This window comes from Myotis yumanensis, unplaced genomic scaffold, assembly GCF_028538775.1.
Source record: "Myotis yumanensis isolate MYYU_CA2020_CCGP unplaced genomic scaffold, mMyoYum1.0.hap1 SCAF_8, whole genome shotgun sequence".
In the NCBI taxonomy this organism is placed as follows: Eukaryota; Metazoa; Chordata; class Mammalia; order Chiroptera; family Vespertilionidae; genus Myotis; species Myotis yumanensis.
In genome coordinates this window covers 9,719,563-9,744,400 of record NW_027223759.1, presented here as the reverse complement: position 1 = coordinate 9,744,400, position 24,838 = coordinate 9,719,563, and the positions used below count along the sequence as shown (strand labels likewise).

General features: G+C 45.9%; 2 protein-coding genes across 6 annotated transcripts in view; both read left to right on the top strand.

Moving 5' to 3' along the window:
• ALS2 (alsin Rho guanine nucleotide exchange factor ALS2) overlaps positions 1–1,577 on the top strand; it is a 56,489-nt gene extending 54,912 nt beyond the window's left edge. For all 5 annotated transcript variants that reach the window (XM_070421853.1, XM_070421848.1, XM_070421850.1 and 2 more), the window contains one exon: positions 31–1,577. In XM_070421853.1, coding sequence (XP_070277954.1) covers positions 31–69 — 39 coding nt within the window. In that variant the 3' untranslated portion in view covers positions 70–1,577. The remainder of the gene's footprint in view (positions 1–30) is intronic.
• A 3,178-nt stretch (positions 1,578–4,755) lies between these two features.
• MPP4 (MAGUK p55 scaffold protein 4) overlaps positions 4,756–24,838 on the top strand; it is a 29,016-nt gene continuing 8,933 nt past the window's right edge. Inside the window, exons 1-15 of the mRNA XM_070423276.1 lie at positions 4,756–4,834; positions 5,672–5,793; positions 7,157–7,234; positions 7,451–7,531; positions 8,661–8,792; positions 9,698–9,779; positions 10,948–11,033; positions 12,480–12,551; positions 13,183–13,379; positions 16,007–16,071; positions 17,355–17,372; positions 19,616–19,654; positions 21,683–21,703; positions 23,050–23,064; positions 24,422–24,463. Coding sequence (XP_070279377.1) covers positions 4,756–4,834; positions 5,672–5,793; positions 7,157–7,234; positions 7,451–7,531; positions 8,661–8,792; positions 9,698–9,779; positions 10,948–11,033; positions 12,480–12,551; positions 13,183–13,379; positions 16,007–16,071; positions 17,355–17,372; positions 19,616–19,654; positions 21,683–21,703; positions 23,050–23,064; positions 24,422–24,463 — 1,129 coding nt within the window. The remainder of the gene's footprint in view (positions 4,835–5,671; positions 5,794–7,156; positions 7,235–7,450; positions 7,532–8,660; positions 8,793–9,697; positions 9,780–10,947; positions 11,034–12,479; positions 12,552–13,182; positions 13,380–16,006; positions 16,072–17,354; positions 17,373–19,615; positions 19,655–21,682; positions 21,704–23,049; positions 23,065–24,421; positions 24,464–24,838) is intronic.

The window sequence follows — 24,838 nt, the reverse complement described above, 5'->3', positions numbered from 1 at the left end:
AAATTTTGAAATTGTTTTTATTTTTTGCAGGCATGTTACTACCAGATCCAGCGTGAGAAGCTTAACTAGGTTGCGTAACAGCTAACAACGGGATTATCTCTACAGAGTGTTATAGCACCATCTGGCACCTTCCTGTAGTGGCAAAAAAGAATGGTCTTGAAGTTAGGATGTTGTGTTATTTTGGTTATTTCTGAGCCTTACTAATGATCAGAGCTCTGAGCCCAGAGGAAAAGACTGTACAGTTTAAAGAGAAGATCGAAAAGGAGGTAGAATTCAGATTGGACCAGTCCCTGGTCTATGTTAAGCTCCCCAACTCTCATCTACTACTGTTTGAAGAAAGAGGACATCCCTTCCTTCGGCGAAGGGTACGCTGCTCCACACCGTCAGGAAGAGTCTCATGTTAAGGAAGTCGATGGACATTTTTGAGTTTCTGGTTTGCCTGCAGTTACCCCAGACCCTTTTGCAAGAAGCAGATTGTTCTCGAAACGACGGTTACCACACTCTGCCCTCCTAGGTTCCTTGCAATCCTGGGTGCATCCTGCTGCTTTGCTGAGACAGGGGCAAGAGGAACTTTTAAACTGCAGTTTTAACTTTTTCTAAGCTTTTCCACCATGGTATTCATCATAGGAGAGAGGTTCAGTATAATGACCAACAAATTCCAACCCCAAACAAGGATCGTGTCCAAATAGGAGGATTCTGCCTCCTGAGTAAAAGAACATAGGAATCTTGTCCTTGGTTTCCTTACAATGAGTGCTACAGGGTGAATACACTGGACTCCAACACTGACTCTGAGCTGCTGCGGATCCTCCCCTGTCCACAGGCAAAGGCTGTGCCTGGGGCCTGGGAATGAGGCGAAGACTTTTGCATGCAGGCTGCCGTGGAGCAAAGACTAGGAGACAGGGAAGCGGAGCCCTGCATCCATCCCTGACCTAGTGTGCTTCCCTGTGCCTCACAGGGGACCCACAGGGAAGAAAAAGGAAACGCGCTCGGCTTTTCCCATCTCACAAGTATTGTGACACCTCAACGTCGTAGTGTTTTGCTTTTTTTAAGTTGTAAGTGGTGGGTTTATACTGTACAAGTAACACTAGTAGCTGTTTGGATAACATAGGTGCTCTTCCTCATCTCATCTGCACACGTGGGAAGCGTACGGAGTGTCCTCCTGATTTATGTTAAACATCAGCAGATGCTAACAGGATCATGGTTTTTGCTCTACTTTATAATCAAGACGAGTGTTTATTAAAATACTGTTTTGGAATGTTGGCTGTAATGTAACAGCAATTTTCATAATAAAAGACATTCATCTTTATGAGGTTGTTTTGATTGCAAAAGAAATGACACAGGGCAGACTACAATTTTAAAAGAAACCAGGCTTTGTGTTTTGGTGCCCACATTGTCATCTGCCTCAGAGGTTCCTCTAGGGTCTCAGACATCTCTCTTTAAAATAAACAAACTTAATTATAATTATAGCACCTTTGGTGGCAAAGGACAAATTAACCTTCTGATCCTATTAACCCGAGGACAAGGGTCTTAAAAGAAGACTGTTATTTCTTTGAATAAAAGGCATATTTTGATAGTTACTGTGTTTTTATGTTTTTTTTGTTTTTGTTTTTGTTTTGTGTTTGTTTTTTCTCTCTCCCTTAAACAGATCCAGGGAAAGGAGGAGTGAGAATTTAAAATCCTGGTTAGAAATATTAGGCCTTAGTCAATCACCTCCTTGTTGTAGTGTCTTCTCAAGAAGCCTGATGCTTTCTGCCCGCGTGGGCCTGCTTGCTGCCAAGGGACGGTGCTGGAAGATCAGTGTATGTTAAACACTTTTCATTTCCATTAGGGAATGCTTGGACTTTTAAGTAAATTCCACATTTGACCTGTAAAGGTAATTGTACTGAATGCCTTTGACCCCCTAGGAGATAGAGACTGGGATAATTGTGGAAATGGACAGAGAAGAACTTGAGACCCATAGAGAAGTTCTAAAATGCTGGTAGGCCGTCTTAATTCTTTCAAAACACAAAAAACATGTTACAATTCATCCTTTTATTGGAGTCATGAATGAAACTACCCTGTTAACATTAGTTTCTTCTTACTGTATTTATACTTTTCAAATAGCATATTAAAATTATAAAATTTCAGTTCTCTTGGGGGAAAAGCCCTAAGTCTCCAGGCCAATGTCTGTAGCAATTTGCAAGGACCTCACCCTGATGAATGCTCACCCTGCTGATTCCCATTTTACAGACAAGGAGTGGCTGTGGTTCACTTCCTATTAGAGTTGAGTCTCGAACCTGGAACTTCCCAGTGCGCTTTGCTCCTGCAGCTGCAGAGATGTCATTTCATACAGGTCATGCATTAAAAGTTCCAAAGTGAAAAGAGTTGGAAATAAAAAATTTTTAATCCTCACCTGAGGATGTTTTTCCATTGATTTTTAGTGAGAGTAGAAGAGAGGGAAAGACAGAGAAATATCGCTGGGAGAGAAACACATCGATTGGTCGCCTCCTGCATGCTCCCTGACCAGGCCCCGGGCCAGGGAGGAGCCCGCAGCCGAGGCATGTGCCCCTGATCGGAATCAAACCCGGGACCCTTTGGTCCACAGGCCGACGCTCTATCCACTGAACCAAACTGGCTAGTGTGAAAATAAAAACTTTTAATAAAATTAAGTGCTTTTCATAAAACATTCACAAATGTATCCCATTCCCAGCTTGGATTTTCATCTACAGTGGAGAGCCATATGTTACTTTAGGATAAAGGGGCTGATAAACCTTATAATCGCTATTTGGTCTTTACCCTTCGCCTTGCTGTCAGCAGTACCCTTTCTCCTGTTTGTTGTTGTTGTTTTGTTGTTGCTTTGTGATGCCTGCTTTCAAAGTTCTCCCCCCTCCCTGCAATATGAAATGTTCAGACAAAGAAGTAGCTCCAATCTGAGACAGAGGATGGGCGAACCATGAAGTTCAGAGCAGTAGCTTGGTAGGGGGGCCTTCCAGAAGGAACTGCTGTCTTTCATTGTTCTCTCACCATAGCGTGAGACAATTAGTAAGGTTACTAGGCTTCCTCTCAGGTATCGCCACAGTTTTCCCTTCCAATAAAATAAAGTGCTATCTTCTGTTGCGGGTTGTCTGTTATCCTGAAACACTCAACACAAGTCTTAATCTTTAACCGTTAGCAATGTGCTGACAATGAGAGAGAAAATACTACAGGAAGATTTAAAATGAGAGAAATTACTAGACTCTTCAGTGTAAGGATTACTTAAGATTTGTGACAGGGGAGACTTGGGAGTCATTGAATGGTTAGGCGTCTGGATTTAATCAAAGAGGATGTGCAGAGATTTAATCTGGAACAGCGAGGTGACTGGCAGCTGAAAGCAGCTAATTTCCCGATAAAGCTTTTCCCTTGATACCAGCAACATTGCGTGTCTGCAGTCTCGCAGGTAAGAGACCCTGCCGAGTGGTCCTCAATGCCGGGGACCCACCTGTCTGCCCTTCTGTCCGTTCTCAATAGCTAAAGGTACAGCTCTGGGCTTTCTGGTCTACGTGGTTTAGTTGCATTTAGTAGCATTCCAGAAGATTCCGTGTATATTAAAACGGTGCAAAAGTACTTTGTATCTATATGTAAAGAAAAGTTGAAAAATTCCCTCGTGGCAATTACTGACTTGGTATGAAATAGGCCTTAACTAAATGCTTGTCTATTGATGAGAAGAAAAGAAAGAAAGAAAAGTTGAGTTGTAGGCTCAGATAGTTACAGAGGCTTTCTTCCAGCACATGAAAGTCAGTGGACATTTGAGGGTTACAGGGGGCATGAGGCGATTCTTCATTGTGAAGGGCACCTTCTGGGAAACTTCCTCAAAGCCGTGAGCACGTTCCCCTGCCCACATTTCCTCAAGCCCCCCTCCCCCTGGCCTGCTGGCTGGCCTCCAGCCACCACCTGGAGCAGGAGGGTGAGGAGCACACCGCCCCCGGGGTGGTGGAGGGCTGAGTGGAAAGAACCCTCTGAGAACATGGAGCAAGGCTGCCCGACCAGCCCGGGATTGTCTCCGCCTCTGGAAGTTTACATGAGCAGGATATAAACTTCTGTTAAGCCACTATTGTTTTGGGATTCTGTTTCTTGAAATTAAACCTACCTAAAGCAGCCCAGCCGGTGTAGCTCAGTGATTGAACGTCGACCCATGAACCAGGAGGTCCCGGGTTCGATTCTGCTGAGGGCACATGCCTGGGTTGTGGGCTGAATCCCAGTAGGGGGCATGCAAGAGGCAGCCGATCAATGATTCTCTCTCATCAGTGATGTTTCTATCTCTCCCTCTCCCTCTCTCTGAAATCAATAAAAGCATATTTTAAAAAATTTAAAAAATAAATAAACCTGCCTAAAGCAATATAGAAAGTAAATTCTAAGAGTGTGGCTCAGCAGTAACACACGACTCTGGTACAATGAGAGGGAACAGGGCTCCTGAGTCAGTCAGGCCAGGGAGGCTTCTAAGCTCTGAGTGATGGTAAAAGCAACTAGGCAAAGGGCACCGTAGAGGGAGTGTTTTATAAAATAGCAGTTTTCTCTTCTGCATAACTAGTGGTGGTCAAAGAGGACCACGGTGCAAGAATTTTCTGTGTGTTTGCTGAGGATCCCTGTGTAGCACAGGCCTGGCTCGCCCAGTAAGTGCTGTTGAAAATGTATTTCAGGGCGCCAAGAGCTACGTGGCCAGCGTGGTTGAGTGAGCGGTGTGCTGTCTATTGACCTGCTCCCCAGGCCTGGATTCTCTCTGGGAGCTCAGGAGGGAGGATGATACATTCAGACAAAGGCGCAGACCCGCCCGACAAGGAGGACCTGAAGCGTTCTACGCCATCCAATCCCGAGGATGGTATGTGGCTCCCGGATCCTGTTTCTAAGCTAGGGAGGTCTGATACCATCACTCTGAACATGTGACCAAATACACGGGTAAAATTCTGATAGATTTACTGTGATTCCTATAAGGGTTCTGTACACTTTTGAGTGTCCTACCACTTGTATTGGTTATAAGTCTAAGTAATTTTCAGGGCAGGAAGGAAAGATATTGACCCAGTGTCTTACCTAAACTTAGAGCTTCATAACTTGCTCACATTCAAAATGTCACTGCGTCAAATAGAACTTCTATGAAAACACTTATAAAAAACCGAGCATTCACGAAAATCTGGTCAGCCCCTTTAAGCAGTGGAATCCTGAGATGTGTATTAAAAACTTATTGGGAGTTAGAGTTTTTCAATCACACTTTCAATAAGCATTTTCAGAGAGGGTAGACAAATGACTCTCTGTTTGAATTAGGGAAGGAGTACCCAGAAAACAACTAGATCATTTTGGAATAAGCCAAAGGCTGGTAAGATTGGGGAGAATGAAAGCAATATTGCTCTCACAATATCTTCCATCTGTGTACTATATGACCTCTTATTTCATCAGGCGTTGGCAGCAACCCTATGGGAGAGCTAACATACTCTCTTTTTGCCACAGGAACCTGGGTCCCAGGTAGTTCGGTGACTTTCTGAGCAAGTGAAAGAATAGGGCCTGAAGGCAGATCTTCTGGCCTTAAATCCAGTGTCATCGCCACCCCTCGGTGCCATCTGAGCCCCCATGGCACGTCCCGGCTGACTTGTCCTTCACATGCACACCGCCTTCTTGCCTCCTCCACCTGCCTGCCACCCTGACTGCCCTCTGCCTTTCCCAGGTCTCTCCCAAATTCTGAGGCTTGTGCTGCAAGAGCTGAATCTGTTCTACAGCCGAGACATGAGCGGACTGTGTCTCCTGTACGACCTCCTCCACTCCCCGTGGCTGCAGGCTCTGCTAAAGGTGCGCCTGACGCTCAGAAGCCTTGGCCTATCCTGGGGGCAGAAACCGCCTACCCAGCAGGGCCGTGTGTCCCTGGCAGGAAATTCCAACTTGGAAAAACGTTCTCTTTTAAATGTGTTAAATGTGTTTTTATTGATTTCAGAGAGGAAGGGAGAGGGAGAGAGAGAAACATCAATGATGAGAGAGAATCACTGACCGGCTGCCTCCTGCACACCCCACACTGGGGATGTGCCCTGACCGGGAATCGAACCGTGACCTCCTGGTTCATAGGTCGACACTCAACCACTGAGCCAAGCTGACCAAGCAGGAAGAGTTCTTAGAGGGCAGTTCTCAGAGAGAGCTAACAAACCTCTTAGTTTAGGAAGGAACTAACTTAGATGGTAAAGAGTATGGCAGCTCCTTTCTTTTCTCCCTGAGGGCCCTGGGATCACAAAGCAGCCACGTTTATATCTTACGCTTACACAGTGCTATCTATCACTTAGATCTCAGGAAAGCTGGGGAAGCCCCACCTGGTTGCTGCGGGTGCTTTTCCTCCTGGAGGAGCTGTGTGTCACTGAAGGCGCTGCCCTTCTCACACTGAGCGTCTGTGCTTGACGCTCCTGCCTCAGTGCATCAGCCTAGTGGGTCTCGGACAGTGAGCACTGGCCCTGAGGCAGGGCAGGAAGTGCAGCTTCCAGCTCTGGAGGGAGGAGACTGGGCTGCACCGGCCTCTTGGTCTCGGTTCTGCATCCATAAGAGAAACGATGTGTCTACAATGAGACGAAGGGCTGCACTGGAGCCAGGGGGGCCTTGGTGGACTCGGCCCAACCCTAGGTCCTGGTTGGAAAAAACTCCTAAGGGTCAGCAGAGACGAAGTCGGAATTTTTATAAATGAACTTTTACTGGAGAATTAGGGAAGGAGGAGAGAACAAACAAAAGATAAGAGTGGAGTGCAGATAAGCATCTGTGTGCCTGGCCTTTTGTTCACGTTCTCGGGCGAACCCTGATCCCAGAGCTCACATCTGCCCAGCTGTGCCCAGCCCAGGGCCTTGCGGGGGTCTGGCCCCAAGTCGCCATTGGTCTCAGTCCTAGAAACCCCTCTCTTTCTTGGTTTAACAAGAGTAAAAGTTGGAGTCTTTTTCAGTGAAACCAGTTAGGGAAGGTCACTTTCCCATGGCAACCAGGAGGGGAGCCTTTGGAGCGTTAGAACCACCCAGCTTGGCGTCACTTCTCCTTGACAACCGGAGAGCCCTTATCAGAGGCCAACACGGCTGTCCAGCTGCTGTGCGGCTCCCAGGCTGTCCCTTCCCTTGGAGCTGCTGACCCCCAGCATGTCAGCAGGTCTGTGATGGACACGCCCTTCTCACACCGCCGCCCTCTGCAGGTTTATGACTGCCTCCAGGAATTTAAAGGGAAGAAACTCCTTCCTGCCACCTCCCAGGCACTGCCGCTGTCCCATGAGGTGAGGTGGCTTGTAGTCCACAGAGCAGTGGAGCTCGAATGGGATGCCCTTTACTCACAGGGCTTCTTTAAAGAAACCAAAGGCGCTCGTGGGGAAGTCTGATGGGTGATTACACATCCACCGAGGGTTTCTCATTGAGCTTTACCAGAAGGGAGGAAGCTAGCCGGCTGTTTCCCACATTAAACAATTTCACAGTGTATGCTTGTCATCAACCAGGTGGTGGAGATGTTACAGGCAGCCCCTGGCTCCCCCGAGATCCAGGAGCTGAGACAAATCCTCCAGGCTCCGCACTTTAAGGCAAGTGCTTGCTAAATGGACGAGACGTGCCCACCTGGCACATAGACAAAGTAGGGAAAGGAAAGAATGTGCTGGAAAATGTGCTCTCTGAATACATGTCCTGTTGCCGTACCTGGGTGACCTGCCGTTTGTATCAAAACATGTAGGAGTCAGATTTGAGCGGCTCAATGCGTCAGTCATGAGCCAAGCCTGACGTATTTACGAAGAGCCATCCAGAACTTTCCATGGTGTCTTATGTCCCTCCCTGCAAAGCCTCTAAAATTCCGGCGCAACCAAGGTAGCATCCTTCCTTTCCATCTTGGGAATATTTTAAGTTTTGGATAAAGTGTGTGAAGGTATGTAGGAGCCACAGCATAGTGACGATTAGCTCTATGGGGACAGAGGGTATATGGAAAACATTTGATGGCAGAAGAAAAGTCAGATTTTGGGGTCAATTTATCAGCACATGAGGACTTCAGGGGAATGTCTGCATTTGGAGCAATGGAATTTATGAGTCAAAAATTTTATTTCACAAGATAACCCTAGAGAATTTTCTCGGAGTTCCAATGAAGCTCTGCCCCACATACCTAGGCAGGGCTGTAGGACTGCTCCCCACCCCGTGGAATGGAAAGTTGAACATAGTGGGTCGTTAGAAGGAACTTTTTATCATACCTTAAACCAGGGAACTACTTTTTCTCATCCTGTTCCACATGAAATTTTGGTGACAGGTTAAGCAAGTAAGGTGTTTTGATGATTGCCCTCCCCACCCCCCTATTCTGCCTTCATTAGGGAAAATATTAGAAAAGTTGTTTTTGGTTGAAGGTCATAGGAGCACCATGGATGACATGGGTTTCCAGGAAATGAGAACGTGACAGAATAATACATTTGAACAGAGATGAAAGAATATATTAAGTATTGCTTAACCTCTCTGTGTCTTGCTTGTTTACCTGTAAAATGGGGACAATAAGTGTTCCTGCCTCACAGAGTATCCTGAAGACTGAGCCCATCCACTTTATAAAATGCTTAGAACTGCACCTGGCATGTATGTGTTGATGGCTGTCATTGTGTCTTACATAGTATCAAGTCACTGTCTCCTAGATGGCTGTGTCCATGTGTGACGCCGGTTCACCTTGTCCTTCCCTGTCCCCAGGCCTTGCTCAGTGCCCATGACACTGTGGCTCAGAAAGATTTTGAGCCCCTTCTGCCCCCACTGCCGGACAACATCCCCGAGGGTGAGGAAGCAATGAGGATTGTTTGTTTGGTGAAGAACCAACAGCCCCTGGTAAGACAACCATTTTATAATTTCAGTTAGAATTATACCGGGGTTCATGGTGAACTCGATGATCTCTAGAGGTTACCTGGCCATATTCTTGCCTGTGCTCCCAGGCACAGTCTGAGGCACTCAGCATGTGAGGGACACCCACAGTAATAATGGCTAACCCGGATCTTAGGGACTTTTGCATGTGGCTTCAAGCACATCACATGTTGTAATGCTTCCACGAGGAAAGATTTCCGTGCAGTGTTTTTCTTTTTTGAAAGAGCTATGAGATAAGACATATATTTGATTATTTGGCTTTCTGGCATGTACAAATATTTCACTCAATTCCAATGTATTTGCCTAAGTTCCCTCCCGCCCCCCCCTTCATTCCCATTAATGGGAAGCTAAGTAAGGCACCCATTTGATTTTCTAGGAATAGCCCCATTGATTAGGTTGTAATTGTGGGAGGTTTCTTTATCTTTGGAAGGATCTAAATATGGTTTATATCTGTGTGGTTAGAGAACTCAGGGGGCCGACGTTGAATGGCCTTTCCCTTTTATTTATTTATTTATTTTTAATATATCTTTATTGATTTCAGAGAGGAAGGGAGAGGGAAAGAGAGATAGAAACACCAATGATGAGAGAGAATCATTGATTGGCTGCCTCCTGCACGTCCCCTAATGGGGATCAAGCCCGCAGCCCAGGCATGTACCCTTGACCGGAATCGAACCTGGGACCCTTCAGTCCGCAGGCTGACGCACTATCCACTGAGCCAAACCACTGAGCTAGGGCGGCCTTTCCCTTTTGATGGCTTGGTAGGGCCCTGCTTGGTATGAATGCCTTCATCTGAAAGACCAGAGCTCCACTGAGGGAAGCCAGCAGAATGGTCACGAAGCTGAAAGAGGAATTCCATTGTACTCTCTCCCCAGGGAGCTACCATCAAGCGCCACGAGATGACAGGGGACATCCTGGTGGCCAGAATCATCCACGGCGGGCTGGCCGAGAGGAGTGGTAGGCTGGAACCGCAGGGTACAGTGGGGCCCGGAAACTAGGACACGCTTGATAGTTTAGTCTTCGTGGCCGGAAAAGTCCTCTGTCCTAACTAAGGTTGGGGCTGTAATAAGTGCCATTGCATTGCTTGGTTACTAAACAAAGAAGGAATAAATATTCCAGAGGAATCCTGTTCCTCCTTCACTGATTCCTCCACCTGGGTTCCATAATAGTGTTCTCTCAGTTCTCATGGCAACATCACAAGGTAAGTATTATCATTGCCATTTTACAGATGAGGAAACTGAGGCTCAAAGTGATTAACGAACTTGCTCAATTTGAGTCAGGATTCAAGTCCAGGTCGGCCTCACTCTGTGTTCCCAACTTTCACTCTTCACTTAGTCCTCCTGCTTTCAAAAGGCATAGCTCTTCCCCACCCCATCCTGCAAGGCCTTTCGCTGGCCCTCTCTTTCTGCCATGGACCTTACACTGCTGTGCTACTGAAGCAAGCAGTTCTGTCCCTGCTGCCCCCTGTCCTCACTGTCCGTGGCCCCAACACCTGGCACAGGGTTTTACCCCAACATCCTTACAGTCACCACCCCCAGGATCTCCTAGTTGCCAGGTCCACTGGCCCTTCCTCCAGCCTCTCCAGCACATGTGATGTTGTTGACCTTGCCTTTCTAAAAACTGTCATCCTCCTTGGTTTCTGGTCATCGACATCGTCCTGCTTCTTGTCTCCTCTCCCTCGCAGTCCCACGGCTTTCCTTCGTATTTCTCAAGGCCTCATCCTCACCCCCGCGTTTCTCCACAGGGTCTCTTTTGAGGTGTCCCCCCTTTCCTTCCCACTTATCATTTCCTCGGGACCCTGACATCTTTACTTGCAGTGTTATCTCCTCACCAGTGTTCTAGTTCCATTTTACAACACCAGATTAGCAAAAATAAAGATGCCACCATCCGTCAATACCCAGGGTTGGCGGAGAAGTGGGAGAAGGCAGTTCTCCTGCACTTCGGTGGTGGTGTAAACAGAATAGCCATGTCGCTTTATTAGTTTTAGCACTTGTATTTCACAGTCAATTTTGAACTGTCAGAGCATGCTTGAGCTAGCGACTTCGTTACAGAGCTGTGGGATAGGTGCCTCTCTCTCTGCCAATATCTCTGTCCCCTTCTTTGTTTTGTGTTCCTGGCTGCCTAGGTTTGTTATACGCCGGAGACAAGCTGGTGGAAGTGAATGGAGTTGCAGTGGAGGGACTGGACCCGGAGCAAGTGATCCACATCCTGGTAACAGCCTCCTCTTGGCCCTCCTCGTGCCTCACTGAGATGCGAGGCTGAACGGGCCGTGCAGCCCCTGGTGTGTTCCCTGCGTGTGAGGGGGACTTAATCCCTCTCCACACGCCCTCTCTCCAGGCCCCAGACCTTGTCTGTTTCTGTCTGCCACCCTCCCACCCTCGGGAAGAGACCTCCCTTCCCCTGATGCTCTCCCTGTCTCAGGGCGCCTGCCAGGTACCCTGCCCAGGCCCTTCATCACCTGGGTTGCTCCACTGGAAACGAGCCCACGTGGGCAGAGTGAGACTGTGGAGCAGAGCCTGAACCTGAGCAGGCCACCCTTTGCTCCCCTAACACTTTGTACGGCTGAAATCTGCTTCACGTCTTCCTTGAGGCCGTTTTGGGGTGAGAAAGAAGTCACCGGAGAGCAGCGTGGGGGGCGGGACATGCTTGGTGGTGTGCACTGGAAGTTTCTGACCTGGTTATACAGGCTTCTTCTCTCCTTTAGGTCCCTATTCCCATCCTTCAAACAGGTGCCTGAATCACAGGCCCGCTGTCAATAGCGTAGTAGTTTGCCCCCAACCCCCATCTCCCCCAGGCACACCCCAGGTGTGGGGCCTGTATCATGTACACAGTGGTCCTCAGACCGGGTTCTTTGGGAAATGGAAGTTTTATGTGCCTTGGGCACTGAGAGGGGGAGTGGTATTATAAGGAGTATATCAAGCGCCTACATATTTTGCAGCCACGGCTGTGAGAGTGTGCGTGGTACACAGGGAGCTTGGAGTGCTGTCCATCACAGACCCACTGCCTCCACCTCAGTCCGGGGCCAGGAGTAGAGTTGCAGGACAATGGGGCTGTGACATTCCTAAGAGTGAGAGCAAGGTTTTGTTAATCTCTCCACCTCCAATGCCTGTCACAGTGTGGGTGAAAGAGTGATTGTCACCTTCCCTGTTGGGCGGACAGGTTTTCTGTCTCCTCCAAATGTTTGAGGGCCCCCCATTGCCACCATTAGCTTATCAACCCCCCCTCTCCCCCCCCACGGGAGACTTGGGAGCCCCTCATTTCCCCTCACACAGGGCTGCTGGTGCAGGACCAGGAAATAATTACTGACTGAGGTTTGAAGAGGGGGTGTCAGATGGAGAGCTCAGCTCCTCCCCAGCGCCTGTGAGAGGGAGACCTTGCTGGGTGGGGTGGTCCTGGTGGCAGTTAGGAGGAGGGTCCCTGGGGGAGGACAGGCCTTGGTGCAGGTTTTAGCGGACTCTGGAGCAGGGCAGAGCAGAGCTAAACTACTTCCTAATTCCCATTTCTGGGTGGTCCTGTTTAGCGGTGAGCCCTTGTAAAAGTCCCGGCAGAGGAAAGCACCACCGCACTTGAGCATTTGAGCTGCAGCTCCCTGTGCTGAATCCCAGGAACGCACTGAACTCGGCGAGTTGTCATTCTTCCCCCTCTGACGTTTTCCAGGCCATGTCTCGCGGCACAATCATGTTCAAGGTGGTTCCAGTTTCTGACCCGCCTGTGAACAGCCAGAAGATGGTGAGAATTTACTGCGCCTTCATGCTACTGTTCTCTATGCTGTTGAGCACTTGTTCAATACTGTGTATATTTTTCAATACTGATGACATGAGAGGCAAATGAATAAATGAATACAATAAAAGGAGATTAGGTACCAAGCAGTTAAGAAGTCATATAAAGAATGGCGAACATGCTCTAGCTGGTTTGGCTCAGTGGATAGAGCATCAGCCCGTGGACCAAAGGGTCCCAGGTTCGATTCTGGTCAAGGGCATGTACCTTGGTTGCAGGCTCCTCCCAGGCCCGGGCCCTGGTTGGGGCTCGTGCAGGAGGCAACCAATCGATGTGTTTCTCTCACATTGATATTTCTCTCTGTCTTTCCCTCTCTCTAAAAATTAATGGAAAAATATCCTCAGGTGAGGATTAAAAAAAAAAAAGTGGTGAACATTTGAGCAAAGCCTCTCAGAACTAAGAGATTCTTTTCCTAAAGTCACTTTTCCCATAGCTCTTAGACTCAGTTCAAGAGGCAAGTTCTCCTCTTTTGTGGTGGAGAGGAAAGATGGAACGGTAGGTGGAAGAATGGAAGAAAGTTGTGTCTGGGGGGCCCATGTGTGCACGGGTTCTTCTGATAGTGCCATTATGCACCCCCTGTCAGGTGTACGTTCGAGCCATGACTGAGTACTGGCCCCAGGAGGACCCCACCATCCCGTGTGCGGAAGCCGGGCTGCCTTTCCAGAAGGGGGACATCCTCCAGCTGGTGGACCAGAGCGATGCGCTCTGGTGGCAGGCCCGGAAGGTCTCTGCCCTGGGCACCTGTGCTGGCCTAATCCCCTCCAGCCACCTTCTGAAGAGGTGAGGAGAGTGCGCACTCCTGGACTCAGCACTGAGCCCTCGGGAGATAAAGTGTTTTCGCCGGCTTCGTTACTGCAGTTCCGATGAGAAGAAAGAGACCAGCAGACGGACAAACACACACTGGCTTATAATCCCAGTGCCAACTTATCCATATGCCCTAAGCGTACTAAATACCAAAGAACTCGGATAGTAATACAGTTAGAAAAGAGGGAAAGCATGTAGGAAACTAAACTGTCAATGGTAGTTCCAACTCCTCTCTTAAGCTTTCGAGGCTGAGTTGAAACCTCAGATACTGAATCTCAACCCATCACCCTCGCTTCTGTGCTATTGAGGTTCAAGGGAGTGAGTAAAGACAGAAAAAATTTTTTTTACAAGGTTGAAGGCTCAGCCCATGTTAAGAAACCAGGAAGTAGAAAAGAAACTAGCAAAGGATATTGAGGATAAATGACCAATGAGGCAGGATGAAAATCAAGACAGTATGGTGTTCTGATCAACTAGGTCGATTGCTGTTGAGGGGACTGAGAACTGACCATTGAACTTAGCAACGTGGATGTCCTTGGGGGTCCTGATAAAAGTGATTTCCGTGGAGGGGGGGGGGGCAAAAAGCTAGCAGAGTGAGATGTGAAGAAATTGGTGACTGAGCAGGGGAACATTTTGAGACATTTTGGTATAAAGCTGAGCAGAAAAATGGAGAAATTGCTAGAGGGGAAAGTAGAGAATTTTGTGTAGGTGGGATAAATAACGCTAGTGGAAATAGTCCAGTGAGAAGGAAATGTTTTATGACTTAGGAGAAAGAGAAGAGAACTGCCTTGAGCAGGTAGAAGAGGGGTCGGCCATAGGTGGGGTCATCCACAGTTCATCCTCAGCGACAGTGACAGCAGGGAATCGGAGAACGCCGCAGGCGTGAGGGTGGGGATATGGTCGAGCTTGTGGAAGTTCTCTTCCAACTGCTCTGACTTTCTCAGTGAAGAAAGCAACCGTGTCATGAGCTGAGAGTAAAGGGTGGGTAAGGAGGTGCTGGGAAGGAGTGAGGAGACAACTTGAAGCGTTTCTGTGAGAGCTGGAGAGCGAATGGATTAGGTAAATACCGTATGATCGACATTAAGGGCCCACTTAAGGTTAAAGGGCATACATTTGGTCAGTTTCCTTGGGGGCAGGCCAGGATTAGACAGAGAGTTGGATTTAACAGCCCAGGGAGGAACTAAAATGAAGGAACATGACATTTAGGCTAAGGAGGGAGGTAAGGTATGGGTCGGTGGAATGGTTCTAGAAAGATCAGTGGATTATAGGTCCTGTGGGGTCAACGGATTATTGGGGTTGGGAAGGTAGGGGATGCCGGTGAGAGAAAGGGATGCTGGGAATTGAAATCATGGAGAGATTGTGGCTATTGGTCTGAGAAGTTCAGGGTATGACAGTGGGAGGCAGTGGCCCAGGTAGAACGCGGGGAAGGTCATTGGGAGAAAGGACATCCAGGAATCGAGCAGCCAGGGTGTTAGAAGAGGTATTTATGTGCCTGATAGAGTCTTCAGGAATTAGGGCAGAGCTGTGCTGAGAGCATGAGGTGAGCAGGAGTAAGCTGAGGTCACCAGAAGGAGAGTGTGGGGCGATAATAGTCGGAGCGGGGGATTCTAGGGAGGAGGGAGAACAGTCTGGAGAAGCCGGGCGAAGCAAGGACACGGACCCAGCTCCAGGCATGAGCAGTGGTGCGCTGGGCCAGCTGACAGCCACTGTGTGCCCCTCTCTCAGCCACGGTCAGCAAAGTCAGGGTGGCAGCTGGCAGCCAGCCATGTGGCAGCGCCGACACCAGAGGAACTAGCAAAAGCTACATATCGGGCCCCCCCCTGGAAAGGTGCAGGCACAGCTGGCCTCAGGGAGGCCTGGGCTTTCCTAGAGCGAGGATGTGAAGAGCTGGCTCACAGACAGGGCTGGGGTCCGAGAGTCCCAGGGTGTGTGTGTGAGAAGGCTCAGAGAGGGGCGTGGTGGGCAGTCCACAGGGATTAGAGTGTAGGGGATAAGGGTGGCCTGAGCTCAGGGAGGGCCATGGTGGGCAGTCTACAGGGATTAGAGTGTAGGGGATAAGGTGGCCTGAGCTCTGGGGGCTGAGGACACGAACAGGGACAAAGGCCCAAAGAGATCATTCTTCATGGTCTCATGAGGGTAGATGTGGCGAGGAGGCTGTGGTGGGGTCCTGCAGGGAGCACACGAAATGCCAGATTTATCGGATGAGGAACAGTAGCAGGAACTGAGGCCGTGTGTAAAGGGACTGTGGAGGGCAGGCATCCACAGCTGGAGGGAAACAACCTGCTAGAACATTCTCGTGAGACCAGCTGAGGAGGGGAGGGAGCCGGAGGGCAGGGCTCCTGTCCGGAGGCCTGTGGCCTGTGAACTAGTGGTCACAGGCAGATTTTCCCTCTAAGTCAGTGTGGCTCTAACCCTATCCCATGAGGCAGGAGAAACATCAGAAAGGCTGTGTATTTAGAGAATGTATTTGACAATGTGTTGGGGGAAGAAATCTTTTTCACGTGGGTGGAGGCAGCAAAATTCTAGGAACATTCTGACCTGGATCTGTACCTCCTGGGTTGACCTGGGTTGACTTTTCTTCTGATAGTGCGTTTCTTTTTTCGTAGGAAGCAACAAGAGTTCTGGCGGTCTCAGCCATACCAGCCCCACACCCGCCTCAAATCACCCATGTGTGAGTGTGCTGAGACCTCAAACCCAGCATGTACATCCGGGCAAACTGGCTTCCTCTCTCAGGGCTGGCTTCCTGCCCAAGACAGGATCTTTATTTTTACTTTTTAAATATATTTTTATTGATTTCAGAAAGGAAGGGAGAGGGAGAGAAAGATAGAAACATCAACGATGAGAATCATTGGTTGGCTGCCTCCTGCACGCCTCCCACTGGGAATCGAGCCTGCAACCCTCACTGGTTCATAGGTCGATGCTCAACCACTGAGCCACACAGGCCAGGCTCCTTCGTGTTTTAACAAAGTTTGTGTATCAAGCCAGATTGACACTTCTCTAATTCACTTTCCTATTTCATTTCTCAAATACACATGGGAATGCTAACAAAGCTTCTAATCAGTATCTGATAACTAGTATGGCCTCTGGGTGACATGTAATTTGCTCATATATCCTAAGTGCAATTTTTATCAGAGTTTTTGAAAAGCCCATCCTGAAAATCGCTTGCAGACCCTATTAAATCCTCACCAATCCCTAAGTCCAGGAATGCCAGGGTTGGAGCCACTGACCCAAAGGGTCACCTCTTACAGGGATGTTTCTGATGGAGTGCAATCACTTTCTAAACTGTTAGATCATTTCTTTTTAACTGTTGTAGATGATTCTACAATAGATATTATTTCGTATCTGCCTGCTCTGCTTAAATGTTACCTTAGGAAAAAGAAATCCCAGGAGCAGTTTACTGAGTTGAGAGATTTGGGCGTTTTTATTAATGAAGACTTATTGAAAAATTCCAGGCCTGTGCTAGTTTGCAGATGGTTATCAAAATGTTATTTACTGGAGATGCACTTATAGTTGTCATCCCTCTTTCTTTCCCACTTTCTTTTCCTCCCTCCCTCCCTCCCTCCCTCCCTCCCTCCCTTCCTGTCAAGATACAAGTTCCTAAAATATGCTAAACTAAGCACATTAATTCAGAAGTGAGTAGAATGCAATTTTTTTTATAGCTTATTGGGATGAAAAGTAGGATTTTCCAGAAACAAGTAGATCCCTAATTTTAATAAGGCTCATAAATATATTAGTTTCTATAGGCTATTCACTTATCATTTTGTTACTAAATCTTTACTAAATTTCTGGAGACTAAGCCCAGAATATTAATTACTATAATTTTGGCACTTTACTTTCCTATTGTAAGTAAGTTAATATGAGAAGCTGAATATAGACTAATGTGTTCTCTCTCTCTCTCTCTCTCTCTCTCTCTCTTTCTCTCTCTCTCTCCTTCAATCATTTGTCTGTATCCAGCGATTTCTATGGAAGAAGGTAAAAAATAGTATTTGGGAAAAACCCTCATCTCCAAAGTCTCCTAGAAATTTCCTGTAGTTCTCCCCATCAGTTCCACTCAGTTCTACTATTTATTAAGCTCTTACTATGTACCTAGTGGTGTGCTCGTCACTAATGCCCCAGTTTATAAAAAGATGTCAGTCAAAAGAACGCACACAGTGTGGTTGTCTTAACACTGAGAGGAATAAAAGAAAAGAGAACTAACATTTACAGTGTGCAGTCCCACAGTCAAATGCAGCCCACCATAAGAACTCAGAAAAAAAAAGTTGTGAAACTGCTTTATATATACTGTCTTCAAAATAGCAGCACCCAAGCCAGTAGTGTGGACTTGTTGATTTTGAGAGAGCAAAATCAGTAGCTCTATTAGATCCCAGAGTGACAAGTTTAAAAATCAGGGCTACTTATGCTGTTACTATAGCTTTTGTTTGCCTTTAAAAAAACAACAACAAAAAAACCTAGTTATGTCCTAGGAACTAGTGAATTCATTATTACTATAAATTACTACTCTAGAAAATAATCTCTAAATGAATATAAGGCATTGAATGACACTGTTGGAAATCTCAGCTATACTACTTGTTTATCTGTGCCCCTTCTATATAAAATAGTATTATTTCATCAAATGTTTCGTATTGAATATTTTATTTAAAAACATTGATTGATGGTGTGCCTTTTCAGGAGGTGATAAGTACTACTTTATAATATCATAGTTTATTATATAAAATACTAGAGGCCCAGTGCATGAAATTTGTGCAAGGATAGGCCATTGCAGCCCCTGCTTCGTCTGGAAGGTCATCCAGAAGGTCATCCGGATGGTCTTTCCACTGTAGAGCCGTTTGGTCAATTTGCATATTATGCTTTTATTATTATAGATAATATGTACTTTTAGGACATACTTAACACGTTTATTAAAGCACTATTTACTGATCTCCAGGGAAGCCCTGGCCACTGTGCTAGGCACAAGATGCACAGTGCTGAAATAAAACAGATTTTTATATTAAAAGGAAAATTCAACTCAGTTTAATAAATAACCCATGTACCTACTATGTGCAGGACATTGTACAAAGGCCTGTAAAGTATGCAAACATTAGTAAGACATTTCCGCTCTCCAGGCACGGTCTAGGAGGGTGACTACGGCAAACAGACAATGGTTACATGACAAGGTAGATGAGATGTGCAGCAGCAGAGTTCCATGCAGCAGGAAGAAAATGCCCTTCTGTTCACGCAGGGACATTCATTTTGGTCAGTGTTTCAGAGGGACCTTGACCATTACAGGCAGAAGCAACAGCGTAAGCAAAGGCCCAGAGGAAGAACCAGTGATGCCAACTCTAACAGGAGTATAAGATCTGTGAGGGATGGAAGTGGTCAGTAGTCTTCAAAGTTGGGTTGGGGTCATGCTATAAAGCAGCAATTTTTCATTTCATGGCACATAAACTAATTACTAAAATTCTGCGGCACACCAAAAAATGTATTTTTTGCCAATATGACAAATTTTATAATTTCGATTGATTTACAAAGTGAGTTTTTAAAAAATCAGGTGCCTGTACTTGTATATAAGGATTTCTGGTACCACGAATCAACTGATCATATGCAACCTTATTATGCTACCCGACCAATGAGTTGCAACTCTGTCCTATGACCTAAACACACAGGTCGGTTCAGGGCATTCACACTGACGGCTATTGTTGTGTTGGCTGCTGTCATTTTCTTATTTGACAAACTAAAGGAAGAGAGGTCAGTGCCCCTGGGTAAATAGTCAGGTGTTGAATGACTTAAAAATTCTTGTGGCTCACTGGTTGAAAATCGCTGTTGTAAAGGGTTTTCAGGATTGAATGGTTTTAAAAATTATATTCTCTTATTCTCTTAGACATAACCAAGCTAAAGGTAAAAATAGTTAACATTTATTGAGTGTTTGCCATGTGCCTGAACTTTTCAGTATCTTACCTATTCCTATCCTATATGGTCGGTATTATTACTATCCCCATTTATAGAAAGAAACTGAAGCTTAAAGGCAAACCCCTTTGTCCAGCATTCAAAGTCAATGCTTTAAAATTTGTAACCATTTTATGTTATGTAGCCGCCCATATCATACATTTTCATTTAATACAGTAGCATTTTTATAAGGTGGTCTGTGCTTTACTGACATAAGCCTACCCATAGGGGGTTTTGTTTGTGATGCTAACACATCTTAAGGTCTACTCTTCTCTTTCTATGCTCTTGTATAGAAGACGACATGAAGATTGACGAGAAGTGTGTGGAAGCAGGTAACATTTCCTCTTGATAGTTTTACCAGCAGAAGAAATATGGAGCACCTCAGATCCAGAGTCCCTTAAGCTGAGTCAGCCAAAGGGGCCTCACGCCTTTCCTCTGTTAAAAATGTGTAAAATGAACCCCCCACCCTCTCCTTCTTCTGTGGTTTTGACACTTGGAAGGGCAGCCCAGCTATGGGGATGTCTCCAGGTCTAACCAACCTTCTAGAAATCTGTACCTTGGAAATGATCCCAGCAACACTCAGGTGTTACATTCAGTAACATTCAGGTGGAACATATGGAAATCACCATGTGAAATACTATAAAATATTGAGGTATCAATTTTTAAAAAATATATATTTTATTGATTTTTTTTATAGAGAGGAAGGGAGAGGGATAGAGAGTTAGAAACATCGATGAGAGAGAAACATCGATCAGCTGCCTCCTGCACACTCCCCACTGGGGATGTGCCTGCAACCAAGGTACATGCCCTTGACCGGAATCAAACCTGGGACCCTTCAGTCTGCAGGCCGATGCTCTATCCACTGAGCAAAACCGGTTGAGGCTGTTGTCTTGTTTTTAACAATAAGCTAGTCTAGTTTTTAGAAACTGAAGAACAATATGAAATCTTTAAATAGTGGGTATTTCAAAGATTCACATATACTTTCTAGAATAACTACACAATAATGCTGATTTAATATTTATTTTTTCAGGTAATTATTCTTTTTAAAAAAAATTTGCAGTAAATTCATTTCCTTTCTCTAATTTTAATTTAAATTTTTATTAGGCAATACATTAACATATTTCAAATTCAAAAGCTACAGAATTATATTCAGTCAAAGTTCCTTTCTTTCCCCACTGCCCTATTCAAGTTTTATTTCTTGAGGCAATAAATGCCCCCAGGTTCTTCCATAATCCCTCCAGGCGTGTTCTGTGCATATGAAAGCAGGGATGTACATTTTTTCCTCCTCTACTCACACTCATCCTTACCTTAAAAACACACACACAAATAAACATGCCCTCTGATAATACCCTACACAAACTGTTCTGTTCCTGGCTTTTTTTACTTAGCATTATATATCTTGGAGATGATTCCATCTTAGTACATAAAAAGCCACCTCATATTTTTTAAACAGCTTATTTTTATTATAAACTATGCTGCAATGAATATGTTAGATGCAGCACTGCCTGATCCAAGGATGTATGCATTGGTGATGTTGCTCTATATTTCAAGTTGCTCTCCATATAAAATCTAGTTGTTTTTGTTTTTTTTTTAATATATTTTATTGATTTTTTTTTTTACAGAGAGGAAGGGAGAGAGATAGAGAGTTAGAAACATCGATGAGAGAGAAACATCGATCAGCCGCCTCCTGCACATCTCCCACTGGGGATGTGCCCGCAACCCAGGTACATGCCCTTGACTGGAATCGAACCTGGGACCTTTCAGTCCGTAGGCCGACGCTCTATCCACTGAGCCAAACCGGTTTCGGTGAAAAATCTAGTTTCTTAATCCTCAGTTTCTCTTTACAACACTAACAAGAACACTTTAACTGATGAGAAAGTTGGGTTTTATCAAGTCTTTCCCAGTCACCCAGTCAAGCCTTTCATATACTTATTTTCCTTGCCACACTTCCCTGGCTGAGGAACCCCCAGTCTTCCGCAGGGTGCACCCCTCCTGCATCTGCAGGCCCTCGAGCAGCAAAGCTGTGCAATACCCAACCACCTATACGAGCTCCCCACGACATTCCGCCTGTCCCTCCCTGCTGAGCCTCGTTTTAATTATTCTCTTCTGTGTCATTTATTTTAAGCTCCTGCTGTACCCTTGCTTGACATCATGGCCCAACTGCTTAACACGGTCTCTCATTTAAGGCTTATATGTGCCATAGAGACACCGCTGACTCGGCCTGGATTTAGGAACACATTTTGCAGTTGGTGTGTGTGCAGAAGCACAGGGACAGGAAATTGCGCTGTTAAACTGCAGATTGAGTATGACTGGTAATATAATGATGCTTTTGGTGTTTTGCCTCCATGGAAAAACCATAGACGAAGAAACATTTGAATCAGGTAAGTAAAACATGAGTGTGTGGTTCTGATTTTTAAATGTATATAGTATTTCAGATTTTGGTGTAAGTTGAACACCTGTTTAGGGATATGACACAAGCATTGTTTAAGTTCATCAACAGTGTAGTTGTGAGACGTAAATTTCACCTTGGCCATTAGGGCCATTTTGGAACTGTGAGGGCATTGTTGGTCGTCACCTTGGTTAGGGGCGCCCCTGGCCTTTAATTGGTAGGAATCGGGAAGGCTAGAGGTTGTGCAGTCCATGGCACCGTCCGGCACAATGCTTTGACTTTCCTTCTGAACAAAACTCAGTACAAATACGCGAGCAGTTCTTTGGGACACAATAGTGAGGTAAGTTCTCACCAGACGGACACGAACAGCTGGTGGCTTAGAAGCCAGTCACCATGGAGAGAGACGTTTGAACAGAAAAAAGACACGATCTTGCAATGGCTGAACCTCAATTCCACACACTGTATACGTATAGCATACTGATAGCAGATAACCTGGATAGTGAGCTATGGGTGCCGAATCCGTTATTTTCTTTAATGTGTGATTTGTTATTACTGATGATACACGGTATCGAGTGTCTGTCCCTCAAAATAATGTTGACATCATGAGAGCAGCATAAACCCCTCAGAATATCTTTAAAAAACTGGCCACCTTCTGGGGCCTGTTAGCATTACTCACCCTCTTTCAAGTGTGTGCTTCCTCACTTTCTCCCTTTCATCATCTATAACTGCTTTGGCATGTTCCCCCTCATTCACTTAAGGCAAGTTCTCTTCCTCTTACCGTATTCAAGGAAATGTCTGTGCTCCGTTTCGCCTGTCCTCAAGGGGCCAGCTGGAGATGGGAGGGTGCGTGGACCAGGGAAGGGTAAGGAAGGAGGACGCTCAGGCTCCCCTGTGGCAGTGCCTGCCCCAGGCCCCTGCCCACTTCCTCCACTTCCGGGCTTCCCAGGCTGCAGCCCAGCGGCCTCTGGGGGAGGGGGAGAGTGGAGGCTCAAATCAGTTGCCTTTCTATAATTTCTGTCTCTCAAGCCTCATTCCATGCCAAGCAGAGAGGAGTTTTCATGGATTAAAAAACCTTCAGGGAGAGTCCAGATAAGCAACTTGCAGAAAAAGCTACTGTGCTCCCAGCAGCAGGGTCATGCCAATGGCTCTGGGGGGTGAGGGGGAGGGTGTTGTTCGTCCTGCCAGGACTCCCAGGACTCCCGGCTTCTCTAAGGGGGACGTGACTGCCTCACTTTGTCATTTGTCTTTATTTGATGTCTGCTTGATCTCAAAGGCTTAACTTTTTCGTGTTTGTTTATTTATTTATTTATTTATTTTTATGCTTCCTCAAATGTCCAGAGGAACTTTCAGAAGGTAACTGTTTTTATTTCCTGGGTAAGCCAATGAAGCTATGTTTAAGATCTTTCAGTGCCTCAAAGTGAATACCTGACAGAATACATTTTAAGATACATGATATTTTAAGGCTGAAATATTCAATTTCATAGAAAATATTTAGAAGTAAACAATGAAAGAAATTCAGCTTGATGAATAGATCCCTAAGTAAACATTTCTCTTTAAACTTACTGGCATATTTCGGTTAGAAAAATATGCTTACTTACCAGAGATGGAATCGATATTGTTGTGTTTTCCTTATATTTTAAAATGTGTGGGTTTTTTTTTTTAAGAAAACAAAGGTTAAGAGAAAAAGCTTGTATGTGTCAGTTCATTCTATGAACAAATGCTATTTATGTATTTTTCTTAATGATCAGAACAGAGTTGCATAAGTGACGAGAAACAGATGTTAGCAAAAAGTAACTGGAAATGACATTTCTGTAACATTTCTCTCTGGAGTTTATAACAATTTCACTGAGACCCCAGGGGAAGCAGAGGCAGGAGTTTCAGGGCTGCTGGACAGTGTTCCTCCTTTTTTGCCTCTCCCGTTCTTGGACAGTCAGAAGTAAATGGCAGCTGTAGAGCAAATACTAACTATGCAGAATGAGCCATTTAATAATCCTAATAAAGCTAATATGCAAATTGTCCCCTTGGGAGTTTGACCAGGAGTTCAATTGCTCGTTATGACGTGTGCTGACCACCAGGGGGCGGCGTGGAACATGGCGGGCGACCAACAGCAGTGGCGGGGTACTGAGGGAGTGAGGGAAGGAGAAGGCGGGGAGGCCGGGAGGTGGGGAACCTGATTGGCCCTGATCGCTGGCCAGGCCTAGGGACCCTACCCGTGCACAGATTTTGTGCACCAGGCCTCTAGTGGAGAAGATAAAATCCCATCTCTAACAAAGAGGTTACTTACAGGACCTGCAGAAATCAATAGCTACAAATTAAAGCCAAACCCAGATATCTGTTTGTGTTTTTTAATCAGTTTACTTTGGGCATGTTTAAGAATATACTCAATTTTTATATGTTTTTACAATGACTCAATATCTTTCTTATAACTTTACATAAGCCTAAAATTGGTTCCTGTTCCCAACCATACGAGACAGACTATATGAAGTGCACTGCTAACATTCTGAAGAGTGTCTCCATGTAGTTTGGAACATGGGATAGGATGGAAAGTGCTTAGGACATTCTTCAGTCAGTCACTCAAGGCTAAGACAGCAGTGCTGCCATCGACTGCAGTAGGGTCACTGAAGATTTGGAGAGAATGGCATGCCTCTGTTCTAAGTAAACTTCTCCTCCTTCCCCATGTGTTCCGCTCCTGCCGCTCTCTGTGTCCCAGGCAAGGAGGAGTTTGTTGGCTACGGTCAGAAGTTCTTTATCGGTAGGTGTGGATGAATCAGAGGTGGGTCTTTGTCACTCCCTAAGTTATATTCATACCTGACAACCTTCTGATAGCTTGTTTGGCTGGTGGACATTTCCAACCTTGTTCCTTGTTCTGGTTTTCCTCTATCGTGTGTGTGTGTGTGTGTGTTGTGTGTGTGTGTCTGTATTCTGATGTGTTGACCATTCATTGTTATTCATCTGGTTTCCAGTGGATACTTCTTAATTCTTTCCCCAATATAAATCTCTTGTATTCTGCCAGACTGTCCCACAAGTGCTCTTTAGTGATACAATAAGCAAATGTATTGAGGATATTAAGAGCTGTTTTTCTTTGTTAGAGAAAGGATTGTGGAAGGATTGTGGGGCGTGGGGGTGG